The following is a 21417-nucleotide window of genomic DNA, read 5'->3' as shown; positions in this document are numbered from 1 at the left end:
CTAGTTTCTTATGAGCCTCCTTTTTTCCATGTAATTTTTTTACAGGTTTGTTTATTGTAGGCAGGAACGGGGGGTGGGAATCTCAAGCAGATTCCATGCTAAGTGCAGAGCCTGGTGTGGGGCTTGAAGCCCTGAGATCGTGACCTGAGCCAAAATCAAGAGTCTTGACTGAGCCACTCGGGCACCTCTGGACGTTTTTTTTTAAATTGAACTATAGTTGACACACATTGTTACGTTGGTTTCAGGACCATAACATAATGATCCAAGTCTATATATTATGCTGTGCTCACTACAACTGTAGCTACGATCTCTCAGCGTAGAGTGCTATTATGTTGCTATGTTGTACCTTTTTTTTCCTCATGACTTATTCCTTCCATAACTGGAAGCTCTGTCTCCCGTTCTCCTTGACCCATTTAGCCCATATGATCCTCTGCATTTTTGTAGTATCAATTGTAATATCTCTCCTTTCATTTATAGTTCTGAGTCCTTTCTCTTTTTTTCTTGATGAGTCTAAAGATTTGTCTACTTACCTTTTCAAAAGAACCAGCTCTTAGTTTCATTGATCTTTTCAGTTGTCTTTTTAGTCTCTATTCCATTTATTTCCCTTCTGATCTTTGTTATGTCCTTTCTTGTAGTACTTTTGGGCTTAGTTTGTTCTTTTTCTAGTTCCTTAAAGTGTAAGGTTAGGCTTTTATTGTGAGATCTTTCTTATTTCTTAATGTAGGTATTTATTGCTGTGAACTTCCCTCTTAGAATTGCTTTTGCTGCATCCTATGAGTTTTGGATGTTGTATTTCTATTTGTCTCAAGATACTTATTGATTTTCCCTTTTGAATTCTTCTTTGACCCATTTGTTGTTCAGTAGTATGTCTTAAATCTCACATAGTTGTAACTTTTTCCATATTTTTCTTGTAATTCATTTCTAATTACATACTCTTTTGGTTAGAGAAGTTTTGTCTCTGGGAAAAGAGCATTTTCATGTTTTTACTTCCTTACTGTTAAATTTTATACCAATAATTATGTATTCCTCTATTAATTTTTTGCTTTAATTTTTAAAGAAAATTTCAAGGAAGATATTTATAAGTAGAAGGAAGAGAGCCTCAGGCATCTCAGTTAAGATAAACTTTGGTAGGGATCCCTGGGTGGCGCAGTGGTTTGGCGCCTGCCTTTGGCCCGGGGCGCGATCCTGGAGACCCGGGATCGAATCTCACATCAGGCTCCCGGTGCATGGAGCCTGCTTCTCCCTCTGCCTGTGTCTCTGCCTCTCTCTCTCTCTCTCTTTCTCTCTCTCTCTCTCACTATCATAAATAAATAAAAATTAAAAAAAAAAAAAAAAGATAAACTTTGGTAGTCCTAGTTTTCTGACCTGGGCCCCAACAGTGAATTTCTGGAGTTAATGAGCTCTCAAAGTATATATGGTACAGCTTTCTTTCTTTATCTCTTTCTAGACTCTTAATCTCCATTGTCTCCCCGGTGAGAAAGCAATAAACTTACCATTTCTTTTAATTAGGTTGAGCTGCCAAATGTCTGTTCCACAATATTTTATGGTAATTAATGGGTTTAATTTTTAAAATGCACTCCAGTTGTATTTTTATGAAGGCTATGTTATGTTTAATTGTACATATCAATAAGAATATGGTTGAGAGGGAATAAGTCAGAGCTAAGACAGGTAACATTCAACCTGGATGGCACCTTGGGAATGTTCACCTGCCCCATGAACGTTTAGTCAGCAGACTTTATGAAACACCTGATTTCCAGAAGAAAGGTAGGTAATGGTAGGTGGAAGGTTAGGAAGATCATCAGAGTATTCTAGAGAATACCAAGATAAGTTTGTTCCTAATGCATTTTTTTAAAGACCTAATAATGTTTGCTGGTAGGATAGGGTAAACAGAGTTGAAAATTCAAGTCAAAGAACCCCTGCCCAGTCATTACATTATGTTTGGAAGTCTGCTGTGATTGTGTCATCCTAGCAGGCAGAATTTAAAACCTATTCTATAAAATGCATAATAGCCTTCTAGTACCAAGTCCACAAAGTATAGTAGATTTGAGTGCTCAGGAAACCTCAATGTAGTTCAAAAACAGTCTGAAATATCTTTTGGAAAATTAGCACAAAAATGGTATATTATTGACCCTTTAGCTCATGTGAAGACTTGTTTTTTGGTCCACATTGCCTTCCTAATTCTGGTGTAAGGCAGATTTATTAATAGTTACCATCTAATGCTCACCAGATCATGAACTCAAAGCCAAGGAGAATGTTTAGGTAGTCTTTGTTTCCTTCCATGCCTAGAACAATATACTCCATATTGTTAGGTGTTCTGGAAAGATTTGTGGAATTGAACCAATACTAATTAAATTTCACGGGCACTGTTTTCTATTACTTCTTTCCCATGAGCATTTTAGGTTAAAGATGGCAGCAGGTAAGTTTGCCATGTGTATGGGACATCACCGTTTCCATTTTCTTGTGAAATAGGAACTGTCCAAGATCACCATGCCAGTTATATTTAATGAGCCCTTGAGCTTCCTGCAGCGACTCACTGAATATATGGAGCATACTTACCTCATCCATAAGGCCAGTTCATTCTCTGATTCTGTGGAAAGGATGCAGGTATGTGCCAAACAAGCACTGAAAGGGCATAAGTCTTATAGACTTCTCTGCCACCTCCACCCCCAAAAACACATATGCAGAATTTGTGCTAAACACAACTCGAAGTTGGGCAGTGTTATTAAAATTCGAGTGTTGGGAGTATCCTCTGCAATACCCACCCATTCCCCGCCACCCCCCCATCATCTAGCTGGAGTGCCACCACCATGGAAAGACCAGTGTGTGTGGCTGGGTTAGTTACAGGCAGAGCAGAGTAGACACATTGTTCTTCAGACAAACTGGTGGCATTCTAAAGGAATCTTTCTATTCTTTTATTTATATCCATCAGCTTTTCCCAACCTCATGGGACTTGATATCAGTTTGTTCAGTTTTATTTATTTTTCCCTATCCTAAAAGTGTTGTACTTTTTAGAAATTTTAAGAATATTAAAAGTAATTTGGGGTTTGAGAGTTTTTTTTAAAGTTCTTGAGAGAATTTGTAGTATCCTGAGGGTGTTATAAAAAACTATATGGCTCAGAATGACTTTAGCAGGAGACTCCATAATTTTCATTTTGAATACCCACACTGGCATATTAAGTTGCTAGAGCTGTATTAAAAACCCAAAGTAATTAAACTCCTCAAAATAATTTTGAAAATTACTGTCTTCAGCAAAATTTCAGTTCCTAAAAGAATGGGGAACACGCTAGGCTATTTTTAACTTCTGATGCTGTGTTCCACAGTGTGTAGCTGCATTCGCTGTGTCTGCTGTTGCTTCTCAGTGGGAACGCACTGGAAAGCCTTTCAACCCGCTCCTGGGGGAGACCTATGAATTAGTTCGGTAAAGATCTTTCACTTTTTGAGATGGGTTTTGCGTGATTTGTATAGCTTTTCAGATGAAGAGGAAAGATACATACTTTTTTTGAACATTACCAACATTTTGCATTACTGGAGCAAGTTAACAGTTTAGGTGTTTGTTCTATTTTAAAGACTGTCAAAAATGTGGAAACATACACAAAATGCACCAGTATAAAAAATAATTATAAAGATTTCAATATTTCTGGGATCCCTGGGTGGCGCAGCGGTTTAGCGCCTGCCTTTGGCCCAGGGCGCGATCCTGGAGACCCGGGATCGAATCCCACGTCGGGCTCCCGGTGCATGGAGCCTGCTTCTCCCTCTGCCTATGTCTCTGCCTCTCTCTCTCTGTGTGTGTGACTATCATAAATAAATAAAAATTTTTAAAAAAAGATTTCAATATTTCTGATCATGTGGATTAGTTATTCTTTTCTCCTTCTGTAGATCATAAGATATGATTGGAGTTGTTTTAATACCCACATAATATATGTTACCACGGATTTATACTGTTGGCATTAAAGGTGATAAATACATCTACAAATCTAATTCTCTGTACCCACTGTAGCCTGCTGCTTTACACACAGAGAATCCATGTCACTTTAATTTTTCTGAATCTACCTCTTTATCTCTCCACAAGTCTTGATATCATTTGTATTCTAGATGTTTGAAAGGACAGGGACACATTAGATTCCTCTGTGTATCAAGGAAATAAGTTTTAAATTTACATGGCTAATATTGTCAGTTCATGCAGATTGCCCAAATTCATGTGCCTGTTATGTTCAAGTAGCTAGTACCTGTTTCTTAATATTTTAACATTGCCTTTTGACTGAAATGACAATAATGTACATATTGCATGGTAGGAGTTAATTATAATTCCCTCACCCCCACCCCCCTTTTGTTTTTTTAAAGAGATGACCTTGGTTTCAGACTCATCTCCGAGCAGGTCAGCCATCACCCGCCCATAAGTGCATTTCATGCTGAAGGATTAAACAACGATTTCATCTTTCATGGCTCAATCTACCCCAAACTAAAGTTCTGGGGCAAGAGTGTGGAAGCAGAACCCAAAGGAACCATCACTTTGGAGCTCCTTGAGTGAGTTGAAATCAAGCCATTAAACTTTTCATGTATGCCTACTCATAAATATGTATACTTGTACACAGACCTAACAGCATTGTTCAAAAGCTGGAGAAAAAGAAACAGCTTTTATACAGTGTAAATTATCTACCTTTCTGTAAAAGAATTGAGAAGCACTGCAGTAGCCAGTTGATAACTGTTTATCAATTTAGGTATGTACAAAAAATTTAACTTGATGTTTGACTATGGTGTCTGGATCTATTTTAAGATAGAATGGAGTCAGTTATTCCACATAGTTCTTAAGAAACGCTTTCTATACATCATGGTGATATTTTCTTTAATATCTTCCAAAATGAATTCACTTTGAGAAATACTGAAATAGTAATTGTATGGTGCATTTTAAACATTAGGTAAATTTGGAAGTTATTTTGCAATACAAAATATTAGCATAGAATATCTTTCCATGCATTTATGTCATCTTCAATTTCTTTCATTAACGTCTTGTTTTCAGTGTACAGGTCTTTCACTTCCATGGTTAAATTTTTTCCTAGATATTTTATTCTTTTAATTATTTCCAGTTAAAAATAGAATTGTTTTCTTAATTCCATGCTCATGGATTATGAGTTAATACTGTTAGTATATCCATACTTACCAAAGCAGTCTACAGTTTCAGTGTAATTCCTATCTAAATTACAATGACATTTTTCACAGAAACATAACAATTTAAAAATTTTTATGGAACCACAAAAGATACTGAAAAGCCAAAGCAGTCTTAAAAAAGAACAAAGCTGGTGGGATCACACTTCTCAATTTTAAACTATATTACAAAGCTATGGTAATTAAAACAATATAGTATTGGTACAAAAATGGACACATAAAATTAATGGAGCATAACAGAGAGCCCAAAAATAAGCCCATGCATATATGGCCAATTTATGAAAAAGATGGAAAGGCCAGTTTATTCAATAAATGGTGTTGGGAAAACTGGGCAGCTGCATGCAAAGAATGAAACTGGACCACTGTCTTGCACCATTAACAAGTTAATTCCAAATGGATTAAAGATTTGAATATAGAACTAGAAAGTACCCAGAAGAAAACCTAGATGATGAGGTCACATAATCTTGACATTATGTGACCTCATCATCTCATTATTTTTAAATCTCACACCAAAAGAAAAAGCAAAAGAGCATGGAAAAAGGAAAAGAAAAAATGTGGGACTACATCAAACCAAAAAAGCTTCTGCACAGCAAAGGAAACCATCAACAAAATGAAAAAGCCACCTACAAAATGGGAGAAAATTTTTGCAAATCATCTATTGGATAAGGGGGCTAACATCCAAAATAGACAGAACTCCTACAACTCAAAGGCAAAAAAAGCAAACAGTCCAATTTAAAAATTGGGCAGAGGATCTGAATAAACATTTTTCCAAAGAAGGCCTACAATTGGCCAACAGGTACATGAAAAAATGCTTAGCTTTACTAATCCTCAGGGATATGCAAATCAAAACCACAATGAGATATCCCCCAAACACCTATCAGAATGTCAAAATGACTAGAAATACGAAGAAGAAAAGGGAATCCTTGTGTCCCTTTTGGCGGGTATGGAAACTGGTGCAGCCACTATGGAAAACAGTGTATGAGGTTCCTCAAGGAATTAAAAATAGAACTACCACACTGTCCAACAGTTCCACTTCTGGATATTTACCCAAAGGAAATGAAAACACTAACTTGAGTAGACATATATACCGCCCGCCGCCCATGTTCATTGAAGCATTATTTGCAACAGCCAGTATATAGAAACAGCCTCAGCCTAAGTATCCATCCATGGATGCATAAAGAAAAGGTGATATAGGGGCACCTGGGTGGCTCAGCGGTTTAGCGCCGCCTTCAGCCCAGGGCGTGATCCTGGAGACCTGGGATCGAGTCCCCCATCAGGCTTCCTACATGGAGCCAGCTTCTCCCTCTGCCTGTGTCTCTGCTTCTTTCTCTCTCCCTCTCTCTCTCTCTCTCTCTCTCTCTCTCTCATGAATAAATAAAAAATCTTTAAAAAAAAAAGGTGATATATATATATATAATGGAATATTATTCAGCCATAAAAACAAGTGATATCTTGCCATCTGCCACAACATGGCTATACTTTAGAGCGTTATGCTAAGTGAAATAAGTCAGAGAAAGACCATATGAGTTCTCTTATATGTGGAAATAAGTAAGTAAATAAGTAAAAAGTAAAAAGGCAAGCTCATAGATACAGAAAGCAAAATGGTGGTTACCAGAAGTAGGAGGGAGAAGATAGAAGAAATGAGTGAACACTCTTTGTTTTTCATTTAAGTAAATTGAATTAATTTTTTAAAAGAAAAAAAACACAGATTTAAATCCAAAGGTGGTTTCTATTCTAGTTAAAATGGAGTGAGCACCCTCTAGTATGTCTTTCCTATGGATTACAACTGGCCAGAAGACATAAAGCAACTATCTGAGGAGTCTGAAGAGTAAAGGACCCTTTAATTGGTTGTGGGGAGATACTGAAATTTGTATCAAAGACTTTAAAGCAGCTTTTATAACTATGCTCCATGAGATAAAGATGAACACTCTTAAAATGAATAGAAAGACATTCTAGCAAAAAAAAAAAAAGTATTTGTGGAAATTTTAATACTGAAATATACAGTAACAAAAATAATGAGATAGGCTCAGCAGAATGAAGATGATAAAGTATGTATAGGACTGTTTGCTGAACACTATACAATACTGATGGAAATAACAATTGAGTAATGGAAGACATACTGTGTTTCAATATATTTGGAAGCTTTAATATAGTTAAGATGTCAGCTCTCCTCTAATTGATCTAAAGCAGTCTATATTAAGACTATTCAAATAAAAAGTCTGAGGATGATTTTTAATATAGAGAAGTTGATTCTAAAACTTATATGGAAAGGCAAATGAAATAAAACAGTCAGAACTTTTGAAAAGGAAGAACAGAATTGATGGACTCTCACTTCTCAATTTTAGGACTTAACTCTAAAAATCAAGAGACCAAGAAAGTGTGATGATGACAAAAGGACAGACATATACATCATTGGAACAGACGAAAGAGTCCAGATATTGACCCAAAGAAGTGTGGTCGGTTGATTTTTGACACAGGTGCAACACAGTTCAGTGAAGGATAATCCTTCCTACAGATGTTAGGGGAACAATTGGACACACATATTTAAAAAACAAACTTCAGTTTGTCTCACATCATATATAAAATGAACTCAAAATAGATCATAGGCTAAAATCAAATTTATAATGTGTAAAGCTTTTGGAAGAAAACAAAATCTTTCTGGCTTTGGATTAGGCAGTGGCATCTTACAGGTACATACCAAAGCACAATCCAGAAAAGACAAAATTGATAGATTTTATCAACATGAAAAACTTTTGCTATGTGAAAGACACTCTCCAGAGAATGAAGAGAGAAGTTCTAGATGCGTAAATATTACTTGCAAATTACATATCCAACAAAGAACTTGTATCCAGAATATATAAAGAATTCTCAGAATTTAGCAGTAAGAAAACAGAGCAACTCAATAAGAAATTGGGCGAAGGACACAGATACTTCACCAAAAGACATATAGGGATGGCAAACACATGAGAAGATCTCAATAGCATTAGTCATTAGAGAAATGCAAAATTATAATCAAAATGAGATACCACTGCGCATCTATTTAGAATGGCTAAAATCAAAATAATTTTTAAAATTGATAATAATGCCAACTGCTGACTAGGATGCAACCTAACTAGAACTATTTGCTGGTGGGAATGTAAAATTGTAGAGTCACTCTGGAGAGCAGTATGGCAGTTTCTTACATAGTTAACTACAGGTTCAGCAGTCTCCTCCTAGGTATTGATCTAGAGGAATGAAAATTTAGGTTGTCACAAAATCTTGCCCACGGATGTATATAGTGATAGTATTAATAATCACCAAAAGCTGGAGTTTCCTAAAAAAAAAAATTAAAAATAGAACTGTATGATCCAGTAATCACACTACTGGGTATTTACCCAAAGAATACAAAAACACTAATTCAGAAAGATACATGCACCTTTATGTTTATTGCAGCATGTTTTACAGCCAAATTATGGAAGTAGCCCATGTCCATCAGTTAGATGAATGGATAAAGAGGAGGTGGCTCTACATATACATTGGAATATTACTCAGCCACAAAAAAATGAAATCTTGCCATTTGCAGCAATATGGATGGAGCTAGAGAGCATGATGCTAAGTGAAATAAGGCAAATACCATAAATTCCACATGAATGAAATCATAAGAAACAAATGAACAAAAGGAAAAAAAAAAAGACAAACCAAAAAGACTCTTAACTATTGAGAACAAACAGATGGTTACCAAGGGTGGGGGAAGGTAGGTGGAGGGATGGAAGAAATAGGTGTTGGGACTCATCATTATCTTGATGAGCACTGAGTAATATATGCAATTGTTGAATGATGGTAACTACACTGGAATTAAAAATTTTTAAATACAAATAATTACCCATAACTGAAAGCAACCCAAAATCTTCCCATAAGTGAATGGTTAAACTCTGGTATATCCCTAAAGTGGAATAATACTCAGAAATAAAGAACAATTTATTAAAACATGGAATTTAAAATGTATTACACAAAGGAAGCTAATGTAAAAAAGCTACATAGTATATCATCTCATGTATATGACATTTTGGGAAAGGCAATAGAGAACAGATGCATTGTTTTGGGGTGAGGGATGGACTAGGTATTCAGGGCTTAGGGAGAAGGGGAGGGGCTTGAGTGAATTTAGGGGGGAAGCTATGATTGAATTGCTCTACATTCTGATTGTGGTGGTTACAAGATCTATATATGCTTTTAAACTCATAGAATCGCAAAAGTGAATTTTGCTGTTTGTAAATTAAAAATACATTTAAAAAACACAAATGTATGAAGATGTAAAACAAATGTTTTCAAAAGCAAAGTATGTGTAAAGTTGGAGCTTATTCGCATATGTAAGTATTTCCCTTTGGTGAGCTAGAAGTTACTCTTCTGGAAAGTCCTAAATAGACCTTCATTTTTATTTTCTACCTCTAATTTTGTTTTTATATATTTTCCCAAACGTTTGAATGCTTAGGATGAGTATAGGCATACCTTGGAGATCTTGTGGGTTTGCTTCCAGACTACTGCAATAAAAATACTGCACTAAAGCAAGTCAGATGAATTTTCTGGTTTCCCAGTGCATGTAGAACTTAGGTGTACACTATATTGTAGTCTATTAAACGCACAATAGCATTATGTCAAAGAATAATCCAACATGCATACCTTAACTTAAAAATTTCTTACTGCTAAAAAATGTTAACCATCATCTGAGCTTTCAGTGAGTCCAAATCACTGATCACAGATCACCATAACAAATATAGTAATAATGAAAAATTTTAATATACTGCAAAAATTACCAAAATGTGACACAGAGATATGAAGTGAGCAGATGCTGTTGGAAAAATCGTGCCAGTAGACTTGCTCGCTGCGGGGTTGCCACAGACCTTCGATTTATTTAAAACAAAAAACAAAAAACATTATCTGCAAAATACAGTAAAACTGTTTATATACTGATACGTACATAGTTTATTTGGAATTTGGTGGAAGTGTAGGTTTTTCTCTTAGGCTTCTGTATCCTTTTAAGGAACAGCGAGAGTAGTCAGACAATAGCCATTTCGTTGTGAATTAGCATCAATAGAGGTTTTGAAGTCTTAGAAGTTAGTTACGTCCAGCCTCCTGAATTGTCATCCTGAGTAATGGTGTTTGAGACAAATGCACTTTTTAAGCGAAGTAACACTTCACATTTACTTTTCTGAGTTGTTGGTTTTTTGTTTTTGTTTTTTAGACACAGTGAAGCATACACATGGACAAATCCTACCTGCTGTGTACATAATATCATTGTGGGCAAACTCTGGATTGAGCAGTATGGCAATGTGGAAATCACAAACCACAAGTAAGATGCTTTAGGGTTCTTATCTATCCCTTCAACTGTCATCAGCCCATTCCAGTGGACTTCATTTTTTTTTTTTCAAAGCCCTCGTAGAGCCTAATTATAATTTAAGAACCCCGCAGTGTGATTTTTGGGTAAATAGAAGCCCATCCATTTAACGAGTGGAGTTCATTAAAGTTTCTGATTAGGGATGACTTGGTGATCTTTGAATTTTCACAGATGAAATTATAACTTCATCCTCAGCTCATTTTGTTTACAGTGCTTAGTTTGTAGTATTCACAGAGGGAGTGAGGTGGGAAGAACATGGAAGTTAAAAAGAGCTAGGTTTGGGGATCCCTGGGTGGCTCAGCGGTTTAGCGCCTGCCTTTGGCCCAGGCGCGATCCTGGAGTCCCGGGATCGAGTCCCGCGTTGGGCTCCCCACAGGGAACCTGCTTTTCCCTCTTCCTGTGTCTCTGCCCCTCTCTCTCTCTCTCTCTATCATGAATAAATAAATAAAATCTTAAAAAAAAAAAAAAAAAAGAGCTAGGTTCAAATCCTACCCTGTGCCCTTAGGCACATGTCTTATTCTGCTGGGGCAGCTTTAACAGACCATGACCGACTGGGAAGCTTAAACAGTAGAAATTTATTTCTCATAGTTCTGGAAGCTAAGAAGTTCAGAGTCGGGGCACTGGCAGCTTTGATGTCTGGTGGAGGCTCTTTCCCTGGTTTGCAGCGGCTGTCTCCTCGTATCCTCATATGGCAGATGCAGAGCTCATGTCTTTTGTCTCTTAGAAAGGCAGTAATCTCATTCATGAGGACTCCACCCCCAGTTAGGGCTTCAACATAGGAATTTGGGGAGACACAAATATTGATTCCTTAGCAGTAGCTCTCGTTCTTCATGAGCCTTGCTTACCTGGGTGGGTCCAGTATTAATTGAGGATCAGCCATTGATAACCTCTGATGGAGCCTGGCATATGTTAGAAAATCAGTAAACAGCAGCTGCTCTGGAAAGGTCACCTACCTCATTACTCTCTACTGCTGCTTCTGTGGTAAATGGTCATCTGAGCTTTAATACCTTCCTCACAGGACTGGTGACAAATGTGTGTTGAATTTTAAGCCATGCGGCCTTTTTGGTAAGGAATTACACAAAGTCGAAGGCTACATTCAAGATAAAAGGTAAGGTTTCCATTTTAAATGTTGAGTAGTGTAGGTGTCCTCCACTAAATAAAATGTTAGTATTAAAATCTACCATAGCTTAGGGAACCTTTCAGTGAGTTGAAATTTTTTTTCTTCTACAAGGAAGTATCTTGTTTCTTTAAAGAATCTGATTCATAAGCATCTTCATGATAAGATTCAGTCACAACAAAACACTAGTTTAATTGTTGGCTGAATATCAATTTCTCTTGACAGCAAAAAGAAGCTCTGTGCCCTCTATGGGAAATGGACTGAATGTTTATATAGTGTTGACCCAGCCACTTTTGATGCTTACAAAAAAAATGATAAGAAAAATACTGAAGAGAAGAAAAACAGCAAACAGGTAAACATCCTATAAGGCGATATGGGGGGAATCACTGGGCTCTTGAATTTGTACTGATCATTTTAGAGGTGGTCTGTTACTGGGTCATAGTTTGACCTTCCCCCCCCCCTTTTTTGGGGGGGTCTTGTTGCTAATGCATGTAATTATTCTCCCTGGATCATCTTTGTTTAATTGAGGTATAGTTGACATACATCCTTGATTCTTTTTAATGAACAGATAACCTGTGCTTGTAGCGACCGTTTGACGTTACCATAATGGAGTATGGGGGTACACCACTTTCAGAGCTCTGTGCATTGATGTGTGAGGCATTGACTGAAGTCACCTAGCTTTGGAAAGTTGGAGTTCATCTTGGACAAATGCTCTTTTTCTTCTTTCTATTTATGTGCATTTGAAGTTGAGATCAGTTGAATGTTTAAAATTTCTTCCAAAATGCTCTCCTACGTTTTCATGCCTGTTAGCAGTTTTTTTTTTTTTAAATAGTTATTTATTTTAGAGGGAGGGAGGGAGAACCTCGAGCAGATGCCCCACCAAGCATGGAGCCCAACGACCCTGAGATCATGACCTGAGCTGAAGCCAAGAGGCAGACACTTAACCAACTGAGCCCCCCAGGCAACCCCCTTAACAGTTTTGTTGCCCCCACCCCTCACGTGTAAACCACTCAAGTGAAGACCCGCACCATGAGACAGTCATTCCTTGTTAACCTTTCTTCCTTGTGAGACCGTCGGCCTCCCCCGTCCCCCACCCGTGAGGCTGACAGCTGCTGGCCGCAGGCCCGCCGAGGCCTGCGTATTGAGTGTGCTGCCTGTCTCCGTGCAGTTGCTGAGCCTAAAGGAAGGGCTCCTGTTTGACAGGAGAGGCTTGAGGACTGCTTGCCGTCCAGGAGCGGGCGTCATGGTTAGGAGCACGGCCTCTGGGGAAGAATCTTCGCCCACATTGCTGAGTGGGGCAGAGGCTTAGGTTTCCCCCTTCTGTCTGGCACCTTCGGTGCCTTCATTTGTAAAACGGAGATGGTAACAGTAGCTGCCATGTGAACCAAGTGGAGGAGTGGGTAGGGGCTCGGGGCACTGTCTGCCTGTTGTGAGCACGACTGACATGGAGGCCGGTCTGCTGGCCTGGCCCAGCCAGCGGGCCTCCAACCTCCCCTGGGCAGTTCTCATGCCTGTGAAATTGAAGAAGCCCGAGTTTTCCACCCAAATAGCTGTATTTATGAGTGACTTTCTTGTAAACCAAGTTAACCAGGGTCCTGAGGCGAAGGGAAGGAGTTTTGTTAAAGTGACCGGGCGTGCTGCTTTGCTGCAGCTTCAGCCCTTCTCTTTCTGTCTGTTTCCCTGCGTCCCTCTCTGCACAGTGCTGCTCTGCCTGCCCCTCCCTGGACACGGGACTGGCGGACCGGAGAGGGAAATGTTCCAGGACCCTGGGAGCCCTGACCCAAGGTCCTGGCAGCCGCTCTGACCAGGAGGGGGTCGCTTGGCAAAGATGGCCTCACCGACGCTGTGGCATCCGCCCTGCTTTTACACAGTTGGGGTGGGGGCCACGGACATTCACAGAATTTCAGAAAATGCCCCTCGTGTCCTGTGAATCCAGTCAGTCTTCACAGACAAGTGGCCTTCCCCCTTGGAGAGAGAGGACTCTCGCTCATTCACACCCTGCCCGAGTCCCCCTTCCTGTGCGCACATCGTCATCAGTGTTGTCACCTCTGCTGCTCTTCTGTAAACTGTATATGCACTGAAGCACCTCACCCAGTGGTTTCACATTTGGTGACTGTGTGACGTTGGGAGTATTACTTAACCTTCCAAAGGCTTAAAATCTTCATATAGAACCCCGATATTCCCGTGCCCTTTATTCTGTGAGGTTTATTCTGTGAGGACCAGCACCCGGAGGACCAGCACTGGCATGGTTCTGCCTGTGGGGGGTGGAGGGAGGAAATGGGAGTTTCCTTGTCAGCTTTTTAAATCTTTTTATAGATTGCTTTAAGGATCCCTACTGCTTTTGTGTCATTGGTAACTTTAGTTAACTGCCCCAAGAATTTAACCTTTTCTTATTCTCATAATATTCCAGTAAATATTCCCTTGAGTTATTTTTGTCTTCAAAAACAAACAAAAAAAAAGCTTTAAAAACATGAAGACACTGTAGTAAAGAGCACTGATGATAATTGTCTTGCCTCGAATGCAGCTAGCACCAAGAGATACAGCTCACAGAGCTCACCAGACACAGCCCCTGATCAGCAAGTGGTTCGGACCTCTACGCTGTCTAGAGGCCAGGACCTACAAATGAGGTCCTGGTGCCCCTGCCCTCCTGCAGCTCACATTCCAGCGGTGTGCAGGAAGCGGTGGTTGTTTCACAGCTTGTTAAGTGTATTCTTAAAACATTTAATTTTGGGGCAGCCCTGGTGGCGCAGCGGTTTAGTGCCGCCTACAGCTCAGGGTGTGATCCTGGGGACCTGGGGTCAAGTCCCACATGGGGCTCCTTGCAGGGAGCCTGCTTCTCCCTCTGCCTGTGTCTCTGCCTCTCTCTGTGTGTGTCTGTCTCTCATGAATAAATAAATAAAATCTAAAAAAAAAATTTTGTCCATCTGTTGGATCTTCTAGATGAGCACTTCTGAGGAGTCAGATGAAATGCCAATGCCAGATTCTGAAAGCGTGTTTGTAATCCCTGGAAGTGTTCTTCTGTGGCGAATAGCCCCACGGCCTCCAAATTCCGCCCAGGTGAGCCTGGGCCCGGTGGAGGCAGCCTCCCTGTTTCTGTCAGCACCCCTGCTGCTCCTCCCCAGCATCTGTGGGGCCAGCAAAATAAAATGCCCCTCCCTGAGATTCAGTGCGTTTGCGCTGTCCCTCCCTCCCTCCTGGCGTCTGGCCAGGGAGATGGGTTATGGTGGGACTCCTGGGAGCTTCTGTAATGACTCAGGAAGAAGACTGGCACTCATCGAAGACAGGGCAACACAGACACTTCCGTATTGAGCCCCCCAAATCCAGCCAGTAATGATTTTAGTGGAGGAAAAAGAATGTTGGTTTGGTTGTAGTTCCACGTCAAGTTGACAGTGATAGCCGATGTTTATCTGTGTGGCCTCCTTTGAGATTTCTTTGAGACACACACTCATCGGTGGTGCAAACTTTGATGAAAACAATAAGACACGTGGTCTGAGAAGGCTGGTCACTGTCACCACAAGGCAGAGGGAGGCTGTTTAGTTTGGGGGTTTTCGGTTCGCAGGATGCCTTGGTACCTGTTAATTTGGACATGTTGCTGCCTTTCAGATGTATAATTTTACTAGCTTTGCCATGGTTTTGAATGAAGTAGACAAGGACATGGAGAGCGTGATTCCTAAGACAGACTGCCGGTTGCGGCCTGACATCAGAGCCATGGAGAATGGAGAGATAGGTAACGAGCATCCGAGGGTGTCACGGTGGAGAGTCATTTTAGCAGGGGAAGGAGGGGACTTTGTGATTGCATTTTGTGGTACAAACATTTGTAGTCTGAGAGATTCTTTTAATTTAAAATTCAATTTAACTTCAGCTTTCATTTAAAATTTGGAAATCTGAGTAAGACTTAAGTAGCTCCGATTCATTATTTCAGTGGTCCTCCCTGACAGTTTAATATACTACATCTGGCCAGAGGCATATCTTAAATGTCAGAGAGGAATTTGAGAAAAGAATAGCATCATTATCAACTTGAACTGCATACTTAAAAAAAAAAAAAAGAAAGGAACTGTATACTAATTATTTCAGTGTAGGTTTCAGAACTTAAACACTACTCTGTGAGCCTCAAAGAAGAGCATGGCCTTGGTTAGTTATAACAGTTTTTAGCTGATGTTAAGTTTCTTCTAATTTCGTGGTTCTTAAAAAGGAAGCAGTTTTTACCCCCAGGGGTCCATGTGGCAGCTTCTGGAGCGTTTGTCATGCGTGGAGCACTGCTACTGGCCTCTAGTGGCCAGAGGCCAGGATGCTGCCAGAGGCCCTGCTGTGCACAGGGCACCCGTGCAACGCACGGGGAACCCCAAGGTCAAGAGTCCCTGTCTGAGCACTTAGTGCTCTCTTTGAATGATCAGTGATACCATGCACCAGGATTTTGGAAAAATGTTTGAATTTCTGATGAATCTCAAGGAGCTCTGTGAGGTCTCACCAAGGACTAAGACAAGTTTCACATTTATTCAGTTTTTCCACTCAATTTTTCATTGAAACTCTTTAACATAATTTTTTTTGACCTTAAGAATAAGCAGGTCCTTTGAGTAAATGCAGAGCTTGTTAAGGGTTAGACTGTAGAAGGAAATGACTGGGTCTGGAGCACCAGCTCTGCCTCTTACTACTTTGGATATGTGTTAAATTTTAATGTTTGTCTTCTGATAAAATGGAGAGAGCATGCAGATGCATGTGGATGATGCGTCTCTAACATTACTGTGCCCGGCAGTCTCTCCCTGTAGAATAACTGGTTTCCATCGATTTTTGTACCTTAGATCAAGCTAGTGAAGAAAAAAAACGACTTGAGGAAAAACAAAGAGCAGCCCGCAAAAACAGATCCAAGTCGGAGGAGGACTGGAAGACGAGGTGCGTGCGTGCTGCTGGGCGGGGCGGCAGGGCGCTCAGGCTTCCCCAGGCCTGAAAGAAAAGCTGTTGCCCCCAGCTATTCAAGCTGAGAGACTTGCATGTGTGACCAAGGAAAAGGGGCTGTTTGGAGATTAGGGTTAAAATACTCCCACACCATTACTGCAGGTAAGTGTTTTGAGGAAACTGTCTGCCTACCATGACTGGCAAAGTCCTGTCCTTTTCTTACCATAAGAAGGAAAGTAAAATCCAAAATGACAGATTTGGGCTCGAAAGTAGGTTCAGAGCCATTGCTTATAGTGTATGTGAGTAAATCCACAGGGCCGTTTGCTAATACGTGCATCATGTATCTAGGATATCTGGACAGTGCCTTTACTCTTCGAAACAGGACGGATTTGACACGTAACAGAAATGGGATTTGTATAAAGTAACATCTTAAATTCCATTCAGAAATAGAAAGTGGGCCATAAAATTGATACATCTTGAAAGTTTTCAGAGTCAGGAGTTTCACAGTGACTTTCTTGAGTAATAGAATCACTTGTTAACAGGAATAGAAAAAACATTTTCTGCATTTATATCACGTAATAGAAATCCTTGTCCCATAATTCAAAGTCATTAAATAAATTGTAGAGCCGATATGGGCGTACTTTTGCAAGCATTTCAGCAGATGTTATTTGGCAGCCCTTTTCCATCTTAGAAAAAGATAATGATTAGAACTAGAAATTACCTTAGATTTCATCTAATCCTGTGGCTTTTGGACTTGGTTAGTGTAAAAAATCTTTTTTGCCAGTGAATGCATGAAGAGTCTGCAAATACAGAACTCTGCAGGCAGACCTGCCGTAGTTGGCTGAGGAGGGGGCAGGACTGTGGCCAGGCCTCACGTTCTCCCACCCTGTACGCACCCTGGCTCCCTACAACTCCATGGAATACCATTTGAAAGTGGTCTAGAAAACCCTTCATTAGAAGACACGTTGATGGAGTTAGTTTCAGGGACTTGCTCAAGGACACAGAACTGGAGCCTCCACCTTCATCAGTCCTTCAGGCAAAGTTCTCTCTCTCCCTCTGCAATCCTTTTTAAAAGATTTGATTCATTTATATCATTATTTCTAGTCTCTTTTGCAGAAAACCCCAGTTTTGTACTCTGCTTCTGATTATTAACTCCGTGGTTTTTCTGGTCACATTGTCAGGTGTACAATGTAAGTGCAAAGTCCACTAAGAATTTTTACTGTCCAAATCTTAGCATTCAGAGAGCTTTGGGCAGCTCTGCAGTAGCCTGAAAATCACATCAGGCGCTGCGCTGTGAGCTACAGCTTCAGGCCTTTCTTCCACGGCTCTCTCTTAGCATCAGTAGTGCTTATGGGTGAATGGATGTGTCTTTAAAATGATCCTCCTGACCCTTTGTCAACAGAATATGTGCTCTGAGCTCTTCTTCAGTGGACAGAAGAGTGCACATTCACTGACTTGATTCTTAGGACTGATGATGGGTTTGAACGCCATTGTTCAGCTGGAGGTGGGGCAGGGTGGCTTGTAGAGGAACAATTTCTGCTAGCTAGAGAAATCAAACCCAGAAACTTGTAAAATCTCTCCCCAGTCCCTCCACACTCAAAGCTGGCATTCCTGCTCACGTTTCACTCGAAGAGAGTCTGGGCTCCAGAATTTTTCAGGCTATAAACTATGGTTCCTGCTTATGAGAATGCCTGCTTGCAATCCCGATCGACTTTCCTTGAGGAACCCTAGAGGAATCCTCACTACGATGTGAGATGCGGGGAAGGAGTGGACGGGCTGATGAGGGGGACAGGATTGAAGGGAGGTGGGTGAGGCAAGGAGGTGAAAATGTTGGCAGCATTGTCTCCCCGACGGTCCAAGCGGCATGCAGAATTCATACTTGAGTAAAAGGTGGTAGCAAAGAAATCTTAACCCTCCTCTGTCCTCTTACCCATGCTTGTCTCAAATGTTTGAGTTTAGAAAGACAAATCCACTAGACTTTTTATGTGGGGAGGGGTGTGATGAGAGCAGCAGGTTTCCAGACCTGCGAACTGGCAGTTGAAGGAAACTCTAATCCTGTGCATCAGACCATTGACTCAGAGGTGCTCACCTCTGGTACCGTGTTTGGACTCTGTCCATGAGCATGCGGCCTGCAAGAGCGAGCCTGCAGGTGCAGACGTGGTTTCTAGAGAACTTTGCTTGCCCACGGAACATGGTCTGAGTTAGTTTTCATTACCTCGATTTTGATTTGCCTGCTTTTCTGAAGTGCTTGACTTTGCTAACCCTAACTGCAAAAGTGCTTTTACTGATTGGACTTTGGAGACCAAAAGGAGTGTAACTATGTATTTCATATTATTAGAATTTTCTGAATTCGATCAAATAATGTTTTTTTAATATATTTCCAGTCTGGTTAACCTTGATCATTTAAAGTAGACTTAACTTTTCTAATTAGGAAAAAGTCCCAAAAGCTAAATAGAGACTTTAGATATTAATATTCTAGAAAATGTGGTCTAATGGGCATTTACTGTGTAATCCTTCAAGGAATCTGCCTCATGTGGAAGCATCTTTTTTCTCCTCAGGTGTTTTGTGCTGCTGTAGGGATAATAGCATTTGGGACTTAACCCAACATATCTAACCTCATTTTAAAAGTTAAAAACAATGTTATAAGCAGTTTATTTGGAAAGAATGGCAAAGACCTGTGAAACTTCACAAATGTTACTTTGAAAATATGATGCACATTTAATTGCAAGCCATTATCTGAAGGAATCTGCGACTTTGGGAACTGGGTGGATTTTTAAAGGACAAGGTAGTGAAGAGGGCAGCTCTTTGCAGGATTAAAGACGGACCCGGATGTTAACAGCTAGTACAGCCTAAGAAGCTGTATTAGCGTGGGGAAGACGGAGACCCAGGAAGATTAGGAGTAATTTCAGTGGATTAGGTGGAGCATAGTAGATTTGAAAAATCATGGGCTTTAATCGTGGGCTTTAAAGTCAAGTTTAAGTTTGCTGTCATTTACTAGCTTGAGCAAATTATGTAACTTCTCTGACATTCCACTCCTGCTTTAAGGGGCATTAGGTATATTGTAAAAGTTTGCTTCCTAAAATAAATAACATTTAAATTTAAAAAAAAAAAAAAAAGTTTGCTTCCTTATCCTAATTCTTTGCCAAAAACAAAACAAAAAACCCCTTCTGCTGGAAAATAAGGAATGGGGCTGGAAGACGATTTATCCGCGTCCCCCTCCTCCTCCGAAGATCCTACTTCTATTGAGTACAATTACCAAATACTGTGGAAAAATCCATAAGCCCTTTGTGTGGTGTCATTACATCTTCCGGAATATTCTGCATAGGTGCTCTCTAGAAACAGTAGGACTTCTTTGCAAGTCTCTTTGGAAATCCCGGTCTCAAGAGTGAAACAATTGCTGTGGTGGCTAATGAAGTCACAGGAACCCTGTGCCTTCAGTTCCCTCATCGGTCTTGTTCTTTCTCTCTCAACAGGTGGTTCCACCAAGGCCCCAACCCCTACAATGGAGCACAGGACTGGCTCTACTCGGGCAGCTACTGGGACAGAAACTATTTCAATCTGCCTGACATTTATTAAACTGCAGATGGGTCAGGGTGTTTGGCTAATCTACAAATAAGTCTTAAAAAATAAGTCTTAAACCTATGTTTTTAAAGTTTTTTCTTGGTTTCTACTCATCTTTTAGAAAAGAAAAAACCTGCTCATGAGATAACTTGCATTTCACCCAGCGAAAGTAGGGCATAAGGTGATATACTGATGATGAAAGTCAGGGAAAAAAATGGGTAATTTCACTATCCAAATAGACTTACTGATTTGGAATTCTATTTTATAAAGGTGAGAGAAACTGTAGAGAATATGCTTTCTATGGTTGCTGTTGCCATATTTACTGAAGGTTTATACCCAACTGTTAACTTTAGCTTTATGGAATTCTATAGTAATCCCAAATCAAGTTATTTTGAATATTTTTATGCCGTCATGCTTGAATGTTTTAGATGTAACTTTGAAAATGTTTAGAACTCTTCTATACAATGTTTATGTGCTCAAATGCAGAGAAGGTTATGTCATTTTGTAAAGACTGCATTAAAAAGATGGCTTTTCTTCACACTAACCCCCTCCATTACTCCATTACCCTTTCCCACCTCCAAAAAGAAAAATTACCTGAATAGTCAGGTGTTCCTGATTTCAAAATTCTAAAGAATTAAACTGGAAAAAGGTATTTCTTTTAGTGCTCTAAATTTACTTTTACAATTTTCTGTAATCAAGGTTCTTAGAATTAAAAGGTGTTTGAACGTTGGTATAGAATCTAGCAATTCACAAAAATACCCTAGAAATAGATTCTAATCACCATCATTACATAATGACAAACCTTTTTAAATGCTTCAACTTCGTGGCAAATGCCACCAGAGACATTAAGTTGCACTCATGTATTATAAGTACCAAACTATATAAAAGGAGGTCTTGTGCATTTCAAGTTTGCAAGGCACCTGTGTGCTTAAAATATGTATGGAGACCTACTGTACAGTAGCTTTGCCCCTTTAATTGGGGTACATTAGTCTTAACGATATTTACCCACCCAACCCCAGACTGAGATCTTGCTCCAAGGGGCTTTAGGTAGCTGCCAGTAAATTATTTTAATTGCTGTCTGAAGTTAACAAGTGTTATAATGAAATAATCTACCTGATGCTAAATAAAGGCTGTAGAATGTTCCTCAAAAGTGTGATTTCTTAAACTTCCAAATCTATTAATGTTGGCAGTCACTATGATCCTTAGTTACCGAGTATCCTTGCAAAGAAGTCCTTGTGCTGCTGCCATCTGCAGGGCCACAGAGCCACCCGGGCAGCTGGCACTTGGCGAGTGTTCCTGGGTCAGTGCGGCA

The 21417-nt window shown here is 39.9% G+C and overlaps 1 protein-coding gene across 4 annotated transcripts in view; it reads left to right on the top strand.

Moving 5' to 3' along the window:
- OSBPL1A (oxysterol binding protein like 1A) overlaps positions 1 to 21248 on the top strand; it is a 227395-nt gene extending 206147 nt beyond the window's left edge. For all 4 annotated transcript variants that reach the window (XM_041742615.1, XM_041742622.1, XM_041742628.1 and 1 more), the window contains 10 exons: positions 2470 to 2604; positions 3321 to 3418; positions 4342 to 4524; positions 10382 to 10489; positions 11553 to 11642; positions 11877 to 12003; positions 14592 to 14708; positions 15255 to 15378; positions 16451 to 16541; positions 20018 to 21248. In XM_041742615.1, the coding sequence (XP_041598549.1) occupies positions 2470 to 2604; positions 3321 to 3418; positions 4342 to 4524; positions 10382 to 10489; positions 11553 to 11642; positions 11877 to 12003; positions 14592 to 14708; positions 15255 to 15378; positions 16451 to 16541; positions 20018 to 20120 (1176 nt within the window). In that variant the 3' untranslated portion in view covers positions 20121 to 21248. The remainder of the gene's footprint in view (positions 1 to 2469; positions 2605 to 3320; positions 3419 to 4341; positions 4525 to 10381; positions 10490 to 11552; positions 11643 to 11876; positions 12004 to 14591; positions 14709 to 15254; positions 15379 to 16450; positions 16542 to 20017) is intronic.
- The last annotated feature ends 169 nt before the right edge of the window (positions 21249 to 21417 follow it).

Source organism: Vulpes lagopus, chromosome 1 (genome assembly GCF_018345385.1).
Source record: "Vulpes lagopus strain Blue_001 chromosome 1, ASM1834538v1, whole genome shotgun sequence".
Classification (NCBI taxonomy): domain Eukaryota; kingdom Metazoa; phylum Chordata; class Mammalia; order Carnivora; family Canidae; genus Vulpes; species Vulpes lagopus.
Note: the sequence above shows the minus strand (reverse complement) of the source record. Positions and strands in the feature narration are given on the sequence as shown.